The sequence below is a fragment of the Petaurus breviceps genome, unplaced genomic scaffold, assembly GCF_028583685.1.
Source record: "Petaurus breviceps papuanus isolate PSGF00001 unplaced genomic scaffold, PetGlider_PUasm1.0 91041, whole genome shotgun sequence".
Taxonomy (NCBI): Eukaryota; Metazoa; Chordata; class Mammalia; order Diprotodontia; family Petauridae; genus Petaurus; species Petaurus breviceps.
Window position 1 is genome coordinate 5598882 of NW_027187400.1, and position 14764 is coordinate 5613645.

Here is a 14764-nt window from a genome sequence, read left to right on the forward strand (position 1 = left end):
TGTCAGGGAAGCTTTCTTTATTGAGAGGGAACTTTGTCACACACTCAGACAGACATGTTCTCTGACAGTCGCAGACACACACAATCACTCACCAGCGCGCGAGCGCACGCTGTCACACAAATACATTCACACACTCCTTCCTTCCTCCAACACACTCACACATCCTCGGTGCCCCCCAGTCCAGTCCCTCTCAAGCCCCTAAGGGCCCGGCACTTCCCAGTCCCTAAGAACCGCTGGGAGCAGGGACAGGAGATGGAAAGGGAGAGCGCCAGGGGGCGGTCCACCGGGGCCAGGGGAGGGGATGCAGCTCAGAGTCAAGGATCATAGGACAATCGTGGGGGCTCCTGCCATCACCGTCCCTAACAACGTGGGCCTAGAAGGAGAGACTCCCAGAGCTTCCTGCCCAGCTGCCCTCGGTTTCGTGTCTGAGTCGCTCGCGAGCTGGGACGCGCGGTGGGGAGGCGGGCGGGGTTAAGGGACTCAGAAGGGGAGAAGGTAGGGTGCGGAGAGGGAGAGGGATCCGGGGGGCCCGCCCCACACACAAGTCCTCTCCCCCGAGGGGGGCCAGGCCGGGGCGGGGGACGGGGAACGGAAGGGGCCGTCGGGGCTCCGGGGAGCGGGGCTCAGCTCTGGGGCTGCTCCTCGGGGGGCGGTGCCTCGCCGCCCTCCTCCCCGGCGCTGTCCGCCGTCCAGAGGGTCAGGTTGTCTCGCAGCAGCTGCATGATGAGGGTGCTGTCCTTGTAGGAGTCCTCGTTCAGGGTGTGCAGGTCGGCCATGGCCTCGTCAAAGGTGGTCTTGGCCAGAGAGATGGCCTCCTCGGGGCTGTTGGCGATCTCGTAGTGGAAGACGGAGAAGTTGAGCGCCAGGCCCAGGCGGATGGGGTTGGTGGGCAGCATGTCCTTCTTGCTGATGTCCATGGCCTCCTGGTAGGCGGCGCGGGCTGAGTCGATGGTGCGCTTCTTGTCGTCGCCCGTGGCCACCTCGGCCAGGTAGCGGAAATAGTCGCCCTTCATCTTCAGGTAGAAGACGCGGCTCTCAGCGTCGCCCGCGTCCTTGATGAGGTGCGAGTCGAGCAGCCCCAGCACGGTGCCGCAGACGGCGCGCAGCTCGCCCTCCACCTTCTCCCGGTACTCGCGCACCTCGGGCTCGCGCTCCTTGTCTTCGGCGCTCTCCTCCTCGGCGCCCTTCTGTTCGATGCTGGACAGCACCCTCCAGGCCGCCCGCTGGCCGCCCACCACGTTCTTGTAGGCCACCGAGAGCAGGTTGCGCTCCTCGCATGACAGCTCGTCGCCCTTCTCCACCGCGCCCTTCATGAACTCGGCCATGTCCTCATAGCGCTCGGCCTGCTCCGCCAGCTTGGCCTTCTGGATCAGGCTGCCTCTTTCCATGGCTCGGGCTGGGGCTGGGGTCGGGGCTGCGCTGAATCCCGGGGCACCTGGGCTCTGCCTCTGCTCAGCCTCTTCCTCTCAGCCCGGCTTTTTGGCTGGGGTGGGGAGGGGCAGGGCTGGGCAGGAGGCGGGGCTGGGCCGCTGGCTCCTGCCTCCCCCGGGTCCGGATCCTTTCTTCCTTTCTTTTTTTTTTCTTGGCTGATCCTTAAAGGTAAAGGGGCCAGGACAGAGGTGCGTTAGTCATCGTGGGGATACTCAGCAAGGAGAAAGACAGGCGTGGGCCCCACCTACGTCAGCTGCCACCTGGGGCTCCCCCTGCCTTCTCTCTCATGGGGTCAGCAGTGCTCAGGGGCCTACTCCCACATTAATCTCCCAGTTAAAGCTGACAATAATGGACTTCACCGAGACCCAGGGAGGTAGAGACTGGGGGGGGGGGCTTAGAAAGTAGCCTGGGGTCTAGCTGAAATAGCTAAACCCCCCTAGTTTGTAGGAAATAGGGATAGTCAGTTCCTTATTGGCCTGTCCAGTCTCTATGCGTGTGAATGGCTCAGTGACAGGGTGCACTCACTCTGCTGTGTGTGTGTAACAGAGAAGGTGTCTCTGTGACAGAGCACCCTCTTAATAGAAGCAGGGCCTTTGACTTTGAAGGCAGCATATCAGCATGCCTTCCAACACTCTGCCCTTCCCCAGCCCCTACCCAGGGTCTAGAAGACACTGGAGGAAGCACTCCAGCTGCAGCACGGGCCCCACATGGGCCCAGCCTGGCATCATCCTGCAATGTGCCAGGAGCTGTAGTGGATCTACATGGGGAGTGGGCCCCGATGGATCCTGCTGGTCCTCCTGGGGGGCCCCCAGATATCTTTCTGCCTTAGGCATCCTCCTGGCATCTGAAAAGCCCCCTCAGAGCTAAGCAAGGTCTCCATGGTCCTACTCCTAAATCTCCTCCCCTACCCTACCCCCAGATTATTGAGGTAGCATCTCCATGTGCCACTTAAAGATGAGTTTAACAAGCGAGGACGCCGGAGGCCCATCCTTTGTAATTAGCCACCCCAGTTGGACCCAATACCATCCCCATTACACTGCAATTTTCCCTTTCAACTCAGCAGCCAGCTCCCACTGGCTAGATGACTTTCCCCAGGGACACTGTTCTGGCTGGGCTCCATGCTTAGGTGTCTGACAGCACCCTCCCAAGCCATAGAGTATCAGGGAGGCTCATGTGGGCGCCCTGGAGAGGGTGGGGTCACCAACTTCGTCAGCTGCCCCACTTTCCTCTCTGACTCACCTTTGACCTAGTGCCAGGCTCCACTGATTTGTCTGAGGCTGGCCAACAGGACAGCTGGGCTCTGGGCCCAGTTTGGTTCTTGGGGGCTGGGGGCAGCATTGACTCCCAGGGGAGGCAGTGGTGACAACCTGAATGACCAAGGTCTTGTTTTATGAGGGCTCTTATAGGGATTTTATTCAGTCACTTCTAACTTATTTCACAGACCTTTTTCTGCCCCTGTCCTCTGCTTATGGCCCCCTGGCTCAGGGGGCAAGTAGCAGCATTCCCTCTCTATGCCCTCAGGCCCCACTGGATCACACCTTCCTTGCAATGGGAGCTTTGGCTCTACCTCAAGGGAGAGCCACACCTAAGGGAGTTGGCACAGTTCTGACAGGGTGGGGGTGACCATTGAACAGCAAGGGGCTCTTGCTTATCTAGCCCCACCCCACAGCTCTGCAAAGAGCAGGCCTAGTGTTCAGCAGGGGTGAGGCTTCTTGCTCTGGGAATCCGTCTGGGTTTCTCTCATCCAGTTCCTCTAATGGCCCCTGCACAAAGGCTACTAAGCAGTCTGGCTTCTCTTAGTACCATCTACATGGGCACCAAGGGCCTGTTCTTGGGCCAACCACTGCCCACTTGCAGCCATCCCTCCCTGCTCATAACAGCAGCCTCTTTGCTATTGAGGAAACACAGAGTCATGCCTAGCCAGAGGGAGCAGACTCCTGGTGAATCAGGAGCGATTTGGGTTAGAAGTGAGAAAGACTTTGCTCATAGGAGGAATCCTGTGGGTGGAGGTGAAGTCCCTACAGTTGGTGTGGCATCCTTGGTAATGGGATGATCCCCAGACCAGGGTTCTCCTCCTTCCCCTGCTGGGGTTGAGATTCCAAGCCAGGCCAGCTCTACTGGGAAGGGAAGGGAGGCAGAGTTTGTCCCCAGTTTTTCTTCTGAGCTTTTGGTGTAGACTTTTATTCAGAGGACATGGGCTTGGATTTCAGTGCTACTGCTGTCCTCCTTATGCTGAACAAGGCATTCTCCTTTACAGATCTCAGTGGCCTCAGCTATAAAAATTAAGTAGCTCTAAATATCAAGGCCCTGAGGGCCACCCCCTTCCCTGACCCCTCTAGCTCTGACATCCTGTGTTCTAAGGGCCCTCCCAGCTGTGTCCTAAGGGCCTTCCCAGCTGTAGAGCTGATCCTGGGATCAGTTCTGTTTTAGTCCCACCTTTCCCTCCCCCACTCTATTCCCTGACCTAGATTGGTTCCAGACCTCTCTGGTACCTTCCCAGAGTGCTAGTCACTCATTCTCAGCTTCTCCATCTCAGGAAGCAGCAGTGCTGGAGGAGGGCAGGGCTGGCCCTAGGGATTCAGGAATCTGGGTTCTCACTGTACCTTCCCAGGGCAGTTATCCTATTACAGCCCAGCCTGAGGAAGGGAATGCATGCTGGACAGTGAAGCCTTCCCTCCGAGAATCTCTTCAGCTTACCCTGGGCATGTAGATCTTGTCTGTCCACAGTTCGTTTGCACATTGTTATCCTATCAACCTGTAAGCTCCTCCGGAGTGGGGACTGCTGTGTTCATTTTGTTTCTGGTTTTCACCTTTTTTCATATGCCTAGCATTCAGTGCTTGTGGACTGTCGGTCATGAGATTCGGCTTCTAGCCTGGCTGTCACTGCCTACCTGGGTGTCCAAGTCACTGCCCTTCTATGGGGGGGAGTGGTATCACTAATATTGTTTTATACCCTTCTCAATATATGCCTGAAATGAACTGTTTGTCCACCCCATCCCCATGATTGAAGTATTTACCTTTCTTCCAGGCCCAACTCATGGGGCCATCATCTCCATGAAGTTTTCCTTGATCTCTCCAAACTGCCACCCCTCGCAGCCCCCATCAAATGTGCCCTTCTCTCACTTGACAGAGACAGCATAGAACAGTGGAGGGCGGACTGTCTTTGGGGTCAGGAAAAGCTGGGTTCAAAGCATGCCTCAGACAATTATTAGCTGGGTAACCTTCCACAAGTCACTGCCTCTGAATTTGTTTCTTTATCTGTAAAATAAAGGGGCTGGACCAGATGGCCTCCCAGGTCTGGTTCTATGATCCTATATTTCAACTCTCTGAGACTCAGTTTCCCCATCTATAAAATGCAGGGGTAGGATCACATAGTCTTTAAGATAGCTCCTTGCTCTCATTCCTGAAGTACTATCCTCAGGGGCTGATGGGGGGCACAAAGGATAAAGTTTGTGTGTAAAACATTTTGCATGCATCCTGTATTCCCCAGCAGCTAGGGGCCTTGGGCAGCCCCTTAACTTTTCTCAGACTCCTCAGTCTGCCTGGGTGTCAGAATGCCTGGATTCTGTACCTCCCTGACTTCTGACTCAGTTCCTGTCTTGGGCGCCTCCCTGTGCCTCCAGGCCTCCATTTATCATTGAGGAGGCAGCAGGTCCAGGCCTGGCTGTGCGGGGAGGTCTGGACGGGCCTCTCCCTGAACAGCTCCATGAGAGCACCCTGTTCAGTGCCCTGCGTCAGCAGAAACAGCTGCTTTCCCCATCCTGCCTCCCCAACCCTGCTCAGTGCATCCCCTTTAGGAAGGCAGGGCCCAAGCCTTCAGTGCCACATGGCTACCCAATAATTTTTAACTGATAATAACAGCCTTTGCTTTGGCACTCAAGGGTCGTTTTGTGGAAGGCAGGTGGCCAATGGCTGTTTAGGTCCTCTCAAAACCAGCGCTGAGAGCAAAAGACAGGATTTAGGTCAGAGACCGAAAGAGAGCTTTTGACTGGAAAGGCTGAACTAAATTTCATTTCTACTCACGTCCTTTTCTGACGCCTCTTTATGTCATGGAGGTGACTCTGGGCCTGGGAAGGGTCTGCTTGTGACAAGTCCTAGCAGGTCCTACTAAGCTGGAAAGGCTTCCAGCAGAAGCCTGGGGAAAGACAGTGTGTGCTTTCTGAGAAGTGTGCAGAGGCTCATGGCCACAGGACATGGCTCGGCACCAGCAGGCATGACGGTGACAGTCTACTGATGTGTGGAAGGGCTGTGATCTACAGGAGCAGGGAAAGTGTTTGTGAAACCTTGAAACCTGGGCTCAAATCTTGCCTCAGAAGCTTAGTAAGAGTAAGTCCCAGGGCAAGTCATTTCATTGGGGTTAAGAAGAAAGCTCCCCTCCCAGGGTTCTCGGGAGGCTGTTGGAGCTGGGTGGTACCAAGGAGTCAGGACCACCTGAGCCAAACATGGTCTTCAGGTTCCCCAGGATCAGGGACTTGGCAAGCTCCTCATCCCCCAGGCTAGAAAAGCTCAGCGGCCCTGTCGGCATCCAGATCTAGGCCTAGGCTGGCCATTTTTAGGACATTAGGATGAGCATCACAAGCTCCTGGAAAAGGGGAGAAATGCCAAGCTTGATGCTGTGGCCTCAGCCTCCTTGGCTGTCAGGTGACAAGAGCCGGCATTCAAAACCCAGAGTCAGCTTGGTCTAGGGTACAAAAGGGTCAGGGTGGTCTGCGAAGAGGTTGAACTCAGCGCCCTCTGAGGTCCCTTCCAGGCTCAGGATCTAGAAAATGCTCTGTTGGCTGAGGCACAGTGTGATCTAGGTAATGGTTATCTCACTTGGCCTTTGTTTTCCTATCTATAAAATGGGGAAAACAGCGTTCTGACCACTGACCTCATGGAGAGACCTTAAGAGGAGCCCTTTGTAGATTTTCGCTGCCACCCAACTGAGTTATCACATTGGGGACCACTGATGCCCCAGTATTTCTCTCCCCCAGAACAGCTGGGCCCCTAGCCCTAGAGTAAAGGCAGCAGAAAGCAGGCAGCATACAGCAAGGAGAAGAATCTTTATTTGGTTCAAAAAAAGGTCAAAGGCAGAGACAAGCAGCCCCAAGCCCATCTTCCCTCCACCCCTTTCCAGTCTTAGGCTGGTTGAGAGAAGGCATTAGGCCTGATCCCAAAGCTCCCTCTTCTTCCAATGGGGGACCAGAGAGCTAGGGACAAAGGGCACTGGTATCACCTTGAATCTCATAAGGGGTGGGGGTTGGTGGCATCGTGGGAACAGCGTTAGGCCACTGGTGCTTAGAGCAGTCACCTAACCTGTTCAACAGCGTCATCAGCACGAAAGATTCCTAAGAAAACTTGTTTAGCTAGACAACGGTGGTGCCTAGGCTTGGGGGTGGGGAGGGGGGAAGTAAGGCAAGATTTCTGAAGGGCCCTGGCTCCTTACAAGTTTGGGAAACAGGAGAGGAGAGGGGATTGCTTACAGGTTTAGCAGCTGTTTTATGGCTTCTAACGATTTGGGAGAGGAAGGGTCTCAGCTCAGGGGCAGGGCAGGGGCGGGGAGAGGAAGTGCCCAATAGGCTTCTTCTAGGCCTGGGTCTTTGTCCCTTAGAGGTGGGAGGACAGGCCAGGAGCAGACAAACAGGAGGAAGAGAGCAGACCCTGGAGGCACAGACGGTGGCAGACCGGCCGAGGCTTCAGGCAGGGGGGGATCCTGGATGCCCTGCCTTCTCGGGGCTTCTCCTAGAGAGGCAGAAGGCTGCAGTCCTCAAAAACTCCTTAAGGCCCCTCGCACACTGGAATTCCCCCATCATTGGGACAGCAAGGAAGGAGAAGAGAGAGGTTAGAAGTAGACCAGTTGAGGCTGGAGCAGGAGGAGGCAGCCTGGGGAAAGGGAGCACAGGCTATTGGGATGGGGTGGGTCCTCTCCCCAGCAGCAAGGATTGTAGAGGGCACAAAGAGCCAAGAATGAATAAAATCAAGCCAAAAGTACTGCAGGGGGAGAAAGCCAAGATGGATAACAGTTAGACCAAGGGCCTCCAGCCTCCGTGGGGCAGGAAAGCCACCAGAACCGGCCTGTGCACTAGCCAGAGCCCGGGAAAGCTGGGGGGAGGAGAGCCCACCAATGAGGCACCTCTTCCCACCTCTATCCTGTAGCTACCAGCACAATTAGGCCCCAATTCCCAGGGAAAAGCAAGGTCCTCCAACCTGCTCCCCATAAAGCAGAATCATGCTAGGTGGGAGAGGCTGCTGCCTTCCTCAGCCTAGGCCCTTTGCCCCTCCATCCTCTTTCCTAGGTGGCAGGGGGAGCTAGAGGTGAGCTCCCCCCTACCCAGCCCTCCTAACAAGTGCCTACTCACACACACACACCACACCAAACAGATGACTGATTTCTGTGAGGCATGCAATGAAGGTGAGATGAGGGGTGGGCACCAACGAGGAGGGGAGTGAGGCACGGTCTTACCAGCTAACCCTCAGCAAGGAGGCCTGTTAGCTCCCCTCAGGCCGTGCAGGAGATGGCAAAATCCTGACAGGTGTCCTCCTGGGAGGGGAGATACCGGAGAGTGCCAGTGTTATGAGGTGTCTGCCTGGGCACAGAGGTGGGGGCAGCCCCCTCTCCAGAACTAGGATCCACGATCTTCCAAACTCCCTCAGAGGTTACTGGGAGTGGAGGGACCAGATGAAAATGGTGGTGTTGAGGAGAAGGGGTCTCTGACCTCAGAGAGAACTTGGGGAAGATGAGGAAAACGGAGAAGAGAGACAGACAGGAGGCTTCCTGCCAGAGCCCTGGGGGCTTCAGCCATCAGCCCTCTCTGCCCTGGCCTAAGCTGTTCTGCAGCTGCAGCTGGTTCAGGGAAGATGACAGGTCCTGCTTCCTTCCCTCTGCCTCCCTAGATGGGACCCAGACCTTGGATGGAAAAGCGGAGTCCCCACAAGCTTCCCCCTTTATCAAAGGAAAAATAAAACCAACCAAAGCAAATCAACTCTTAAAAATAAAAATTTTATTACAGGCAGGAACAAAGAACACTGGCTTCAATGAAAGGCAGATGGGCTCCCCCTGCTCTCCTCCGCAGGGCCGAGGATACTGACACTCAGGCCACTCTGGGCTTTCCATGAGGTCCCTGGGCAACTGCTACTTGTACACAAAGCGGCTCTCCAAGCCTCTGCCCCCTGGCCAGGACCATTAACAGGCCCGCTTCAGGGTCTTAGCTCCTCCCAGCAGCGTCTTGGGAATGGCCACAGAGAAAGGGCCCAGGACGGTGCTGGGTTTCTCACCCGCTCTGGAGAGGGGCCAAGACTCTCGGCAGCTTGAAGTGGGAAGGGACTGGGCTAAACTCCAGCCACGGGCACAATCTCCCAAAGCTCAGGCTCAGCTCATTCTTCCCCCAGTCACAGGCCCAGCAAGGCTGCCCCCCTCAACTACTTTCAGCCTCTGATGCTCTCCCAGGATTTTTCAAGTCTCTTGATACTCCCATAACCCCACCCAAATGCACTCTGGCCTGTTGGGGCAGATTTCAGCCGGAAGCCCAGCTGGGGGAAGGGAGGGGGGCCCTGGCGTCACCCAGCCACCGGGTTTCTGACATCAAAGTCAGTGGCCGGGAGGTGGGGGTGAGAAGGGAGTGTGGGAGGGCACCCAGAATGGGGACTTGGCCCCCTTGGGAACTCCAAGTTGCCATTCACAACCAGTGTGTACACATACACTTGTACGTATACACACACACACACACACACATGCACACGCACACGCACACACGCACACACACACACACACAGAGTCTATATCTTTCTTTCCCATTCACTCTCTCAGAGCCCATGGCTCATACGACTCCCCTTGCTGGCTTCTGCTAGGCTCAGATCCCCACAGGTGGGGTGGGAATAAAAAAAAAGCCAAAATGCAGGGCATGTGGAGGAGTGGGAGCCATCCAAGCAATCAGCCAGGCATGCAAGAATGAAAACACACACACGCACACACATACACAGCCAGATACACTTACAACAAACCATAAGGTCTCTTGTAACATAATCACAAAACCAACCTGCCTCTTGCCAACACCACCCAGCACTAGGGAAACAACAACGGGGCTGAGGATTTTTTTCTTTTAAAAATTCTATGTAGAAAAGAGTTCTATAAAATTGTGCAAAATACCCAGCAGCTTCAGTAAAACCCGTTTCAAGTATTGCCAGCGTGTGTGTGTGTGTGTTTGTGTGTGTGTGTGTGTGTGTGTGACTCACCCACACTAGGGAGGTCGGGCAGCCTGGTGTTTGGTCCCTGGATCAAGACTGGGGTAACGAGGGCTTAGTCTAACGAGTGGAGGCTTGGGTCACTTTGTTCCCAGGACCCTCCAATAGGTACACCCTCTCCCCCTACCTCCCCAACCAAGTTCCTGCTGGGGCTGGACACCCTGCCTACCCTCACTCTCAGGAGGCTCTGACTCCTTCCTGATTAAAAACACAGGCAACCCCCAAGCCCTGGGAAGTGTCCCAGGCTCTAAGATCTGCTCTTCATCCTAACTGTCATTGTAACAGCTGCCCAAGGTTTCAGCAAGGCCCCAGGCCCCCTCATCCACATCCATCCATACAGGGCTAGACCTTCTTAGTGCTGACATGGGTATAAAAGGCAAAGAAACTGGTTCTCTATGGCAAAGTGGGTGCTTGTCCCTACCACCCCCAACTCTGACCAGGTGAAGGTGCTGCTGCCTCATGGCCGGGGGCTGGTAGGGAACCTCTGGTCATTTTCACATGGCTCCAGGCCATAGGCAGAGGGGATCCCCCTGAAGTGGGAGAGGGGCAGCAACAGAAGAGCTCAGGAACAGCCACGGGGGGAGTGCCGAAATAAAGATGAGGAGGAGTGACTTGGGTGTTGGGTATCTTTGCCCCAGCAGGCACAGGGAGGCAGTGGGCACAGGGAAGAGGGACTGGCAGGCTGGCAAGCACTCAGTTCCTCTAGGGGAGGCCTCCTACCATGCTGCCGTCTGGCTTGGCTCCACAGGTGGGCTCCTCGGTCTTGGTGGGAGAGGGCAACTGGGTGTCGGGCTGCACAAATCCCCTCCGGTCAATCAAGCTTCAAAAACACAAAAGTCAGGGATCAGTTGGGTCAAGAGCCATCTATCACCAAGCAGCCGTGCCTGCCCCCTGCATGCATGTGGGGGATGGGGGTGGTGAGAGGAGTGAGAAGGCCCAGGATGAAGTCTGGCCTCCCCCTGCAGAGCAGGAGGACTTGGAATCTACACCCTTGCAGAATCTGGGTTGCAAGAGATTTCAAAGACATTCAGTTCAAGCCCTACTTGAAGTGACAATCTACAATATCCCCAGGTGGTCCTCTGGCCTCTGTCTAAATATCTTCAGTGATTGGAAATCCTTGCCTTTCCAATTTATTATTTTCTGGATTAGAAGTCAATGGGAAAACAGGAAAAGGGTGAATGGAGGGGGGTGGTGAAGAGAGAAGAGCTATCCATCCATCAGCCCCAGGCTAATGCTTGGGGGGAGGGGAGAGGGGAGCACTACTGGACTAGGCCAGCCATTGTAAAGAACACTTTGGAACTAGGCCCCAAAAGTAAAGTGTGCAAAGCCTTTGGCCCAGAAATATTGTTACTAGATCTTTGCCCCCAAATGACATGGCAAGAAGACCCTGCATGGAACTGTCTAGGCCTTTTACAGAATTCTCTACCTCCTGTGTTCACTAGGCACCAGGATGTGGGGTCTCCTAATGCTTATTCCCATAACCAAGAGAGAAAAGGAAGGGAGATGAGGCTGAGAGACAGCAGGAGGCAGTGGCAAGCACACTGGGTTTGAAGTCAAAGCCCCCATAACAGGCAGTGCGATACAGGGGAAAGGACACTGGCTCCAGAGTCAGGGGCCTGGGTTCAAATCCCCCCTTTGCCATTTAACACTTATATGACCTCAGCAAGTCACATAATGTCTCCAGGCCTCAGTTTCTCTCTAGAAAACGAAGGGGATGTCCTTGGTGAGCTCTAAGGCTTCTCCAGCTTTAAATTCTACTGCCCTAAAACAATGGAGAAAGTGAGAGCTGGGCAAGAGATGTGCTTCGGCTTTCTGGGCCAATGGAAGAACCAGAGACAAATCTAGGTCACTCTGTAGAGAGGAAGTCCAGGGGAAGGGGATGAGGTGACGGATCCATGATCACCCAGGCAGTTGTGCCAGCAGAGGGATCCATTACCACCCAGACAAGCCAGCTTGACCACTGACACCCAGTGTTGCCCACCAGCTCCCTCTGGTGACAAGATGGGCCCTGTGACTGGGGTTCTGGTTCAGAATGAGACAGGAAGGCACCCCCCCCCCCCAATCGGCAGGGAGATCCGAGGCTTTAGCCAGGGCAGCCCCTCTACCTCCAGCATCCCAGGCAGACAGCACCCAGCCACTCCCCACAAATCAGTAGCCAGCCCTCAGCAACTTTGGGGGGCATGCAGGTATGCCAGTCCATCCAACTTAACAACAGGTAAGCTGTGGCTGGCCTTTCACTTCATAAAAGAACCCATCTTTGAGTTCCTTTAGGCAGCAGGTACCCTATGCAGGTATAAGGCTTACACAAAACCTTCTGGAAAGGACCTCTGTCCCTCCAGAGGACCACCAGGATGCAGGCGAGGAAGACTCCCTGCTTCTTCCCCTCCCCCCGCCCCCTAAAGAGAAGCACTAGATGGGCAGAGCCCAGCTAGCGCTCACTCCTTATATGGTCTTGGGCAAGTCATTTCCCTCTCCCTAAGCCTCAGTTTCCCACTCTAGAAAAAGAGAGATTGGAGCTGGTGGCCTCTATAGCCCCTTCTGGTTCTCCATCTCAGGAGGACCCTCTCTGTCCCCCTCCCCCTGCTTTGCCTGGCTGCCAGGCTGAGATGAGGGCCTTGGAAGGCTGCAGGGGCACCATGGGGGTTGGGGAGTCAGGCCTGGGGCAGGGCTGCTCACCTGGGGGGCAGAGGCCCACAGAGCACAGCACAGCAGTTGGCAACGACACTTTTATGGCTGTAGGGGTTGGTGGAAGCCTCCATGTTTTTCTTATTGGACCACGAGCCTTTGATCTGTGAGCAGAAGAGAACAAGGTAAAGCCAGAGGTGGGGGGAAGGGTACCTAACAAGCCAACGCCAAAACCAAGTGCCACTCAGGGAGGATGGGCTCTGGGCTCCTACCCTAGCCCCTGCGTGTACAGATGTACAGAGGCTGGAGAGTCTGTGGAGGCCGGGAAGGTAGTGACAAGCAGGGTGGGCACGATGATGGTGGGAGGAAGAAGGAAACAGAACCAGTCAGTGCACAGTCATTCACAGCCCCCGAGAAGCCTTGCTACAGAATGCTCCGACCCCGGCCACCACACGCGGATCCCAGCGGCTCAGCACCTTCCACTCAAGTCCTCCTTCCCCGTATTCTCTCCTCCGGGCCACAGGCACTTCTCTTCCTGCCCTGAGGTCCAGCTGAACTGCTGGGCCAACCTCTCAAGCACCCAGCACAGATGCCCTGCCCCTGGAGAGCTTCCTGTCTGGGCATGTACACTCAAGAATGGGGGGGCCTCTGCTTCTCATCTCCCCAGGTAGAGTGGAAACCTCAGGAGGACCAGTACTGGGCCGTTCTGTCCTGCTGTCAGAGATGCTTTTAGTCTCTGGTCTGACTGGCCTCCACATCCTCAAGCCTCTGGGGTTCTTCCTTCCTTTCCTTCATGACGATACCCTCTCCCCACATGAGTGTGAGCCCCTGGGAGGCAGGGATGATGGGCTGGGGAGGGGGGAGAGAATTCCTACTCCACTTGACTTCTCTTTAGCTTGTATGACATGATACTCCATGTGTCTTGGTCTCCATTTCTTTTTTTTTTTAAGTAATGCCTTCACTTGATCAATGGGCACCCACTTTCTTTCCAGCTCTATTACCAAAAAGTGCTCTTAGGACTCTTTGGGTCTCTCTGTCTTTGACTTCTGGGGGTCACACTGCTAGTAGAGGTCTCTCTGGAGGATTCAGGCCCTAACCACCTTAATCTATAAAATGGGAATAAAATCTGTCTTGCCTACTTCACAGGTTTATTGTGGGAGGGCCAAATGAGAAACACAGGCATACTTTGTAACCAACCACCCAGGTTCCCCTCCACCAAAGCGTAGGCAGGTCACCAAATGTTGGTGCACAGCCTTCAAAAGAGGCGCCATCACCTTAAGGCCACCCTGGGGATATGCCTCTCCAATGTGGGCTCTGCTGATCCTGAGACCACAGAGATCCAAGTCCATTGCCAGGCCACTCTCAAAGCTATTCTGGACTGGGGGGCTTGGCCAAAGCTGGCTTCCTCCTATAAAGCCTCAGAGAGCCCAATACAAGCTCGTTTCCACTGGCTACAAGAATGAGTTCTGCTTGATGCAGCCCAAACTAACCCCAAAACACCATGCAAAACCAGCTAGGGCTATTGGGGGGGGGAGCAGGAAGGCAAGGCAATTTGGAGTTAAGTGACTTGCCCAAGGTCACACAGCTAGTTAAGCATCAAGTGTCTGAGGCCAGATTTGAACTCGGATCCTCTTAACTCCAGGGCTGGTGCTCTATTCACCGTGTTACCTAGCTGCCCCTAGAGCAATTTTCTATATGACAAAATCATTTTCACCTACATGTGCTTTAGTTTCCTTACTGGTAAAATGAGGAAACTGGTGCTTCCTACCTTGAGAAGTGGTTTTGAGAAAAGCCTTAAAACTCCACAGAAATATTAGCTATCTTCATAATGGAATGAGAATTCCTTTCATTCAGCTGGCTGCCCTTTGGCAGTCTGCCAATGTCCTTTCTAAGATATAGCCCCCAGCGCTGTACCCAGGACTCTAGCCACGGCTCGGCTAGGCCAAGGGACCGGGGGATCATTGCCCTCTTAGCCCTGGACATTAGACCTCTTTCAATGAGTCTAATGTGCTGTTAGCTTTCTCGGCCCCCACACTTCAGGGCTGGTTACCTCTACTAAGACTCTGGCTTCTTCCTCCCCCCCATTTTCTACTTGTGAAACTACTTTGTTGAGTCCAAGGACGACATTGGGCATTTATGTCTATTAAACGTCACCTGATTTGAATCTGCCCGGTATTCTAGGCCATAAAGAGAGTCTGGAATACTCTCCTCCAGTGTGCTATCTGGCTCTTCCTGGTTTGGGACATGAGAAGATTTGCCCTCTGTCCTTTATCGAAGGAAATAAGTATTACACAGTGTGGAGCCAAACACAGATCCCTCGAGAGCTCCTTCCAAGCCGCTGTCAAACCACTCAGGACACTCCTTGGGCTCCAGCCATTAAACTAATTGAAAAATCTTGCCATCTTCCTCAAGAACCTCACAAGAGATCTTCACAGGCCTTACAATTTGCAAACTCCACTTCCTTCCCTTTCAAGAACTGGCACATCAG

At 54.6% G+C, this 14764-nt stretch overlaps 2 protein-coding genes and 1 long non-coding RNA gene across 3 annotated transcripts in view; all 3 read right to left on the minus strand.

The window, feature by feature from the left end:
• Positions 1-1490, minus strand: SFN (stratifin). Its single transcript, XM_069079273.1, has one exon. The coding sequence runs from the start codon at positions 1386-1388 to the stop codon at positions 624-626; it is 765 nt and encodes a 254-aa protein (XP_068935374.1). The 5' UTR covers positions 1389-1490; the 3' UTR covers positions 1-623.
• Positions 1491-6456: 4966 nt separating this feature from the next.
• Positions 6457-7964, minus strand: LOC138154406 (uncharacterized). Its single transcript, XR_011166600.1, has 2 exons — positions 7874-7964; positions 6457-7205 (listed from the first exon to the last, which is right to left on the minus strand). It is a non-coding gene; the product is annotated as an uncharacterized lncRNA (long non-coding RNA).
• Positions 7965-8391: 427 nt separating this feature from the next.
• Positions 8392-14764, minus strand: part of ZDHHC18 (zinc finger DHHC-type palmitoyltransferase 18) — a 34503-nt gene continuing 28130 nt past the window's right edge. The window contains exons 7-8 of the mRNA XM_069079144.1: positions 12328-12440; positions 8392-10471 (exon numbers count right to left, since the gene is read on the minus strand). Of these exons, the coding sequence (XP_068935245.1) occupies positions 10354-10471; positions 12328-12440 (231 nt within the window). The 3' untranslated portion in view covers positions 8392-10353. The remainder of the gene's footprint in view (positions 10472-12327; positions 12441-14764) is intronic.

What these genes read in the sequence shown, in the direction of transcription:
- SFN (XM_069079273.1), bottom strand. Translation starts at nt 1,388, where the DNA reads ATGGAAAGAGGCAGCCTGATCCAGAAGGCCAAGCTGGCGGAGCAGGCC.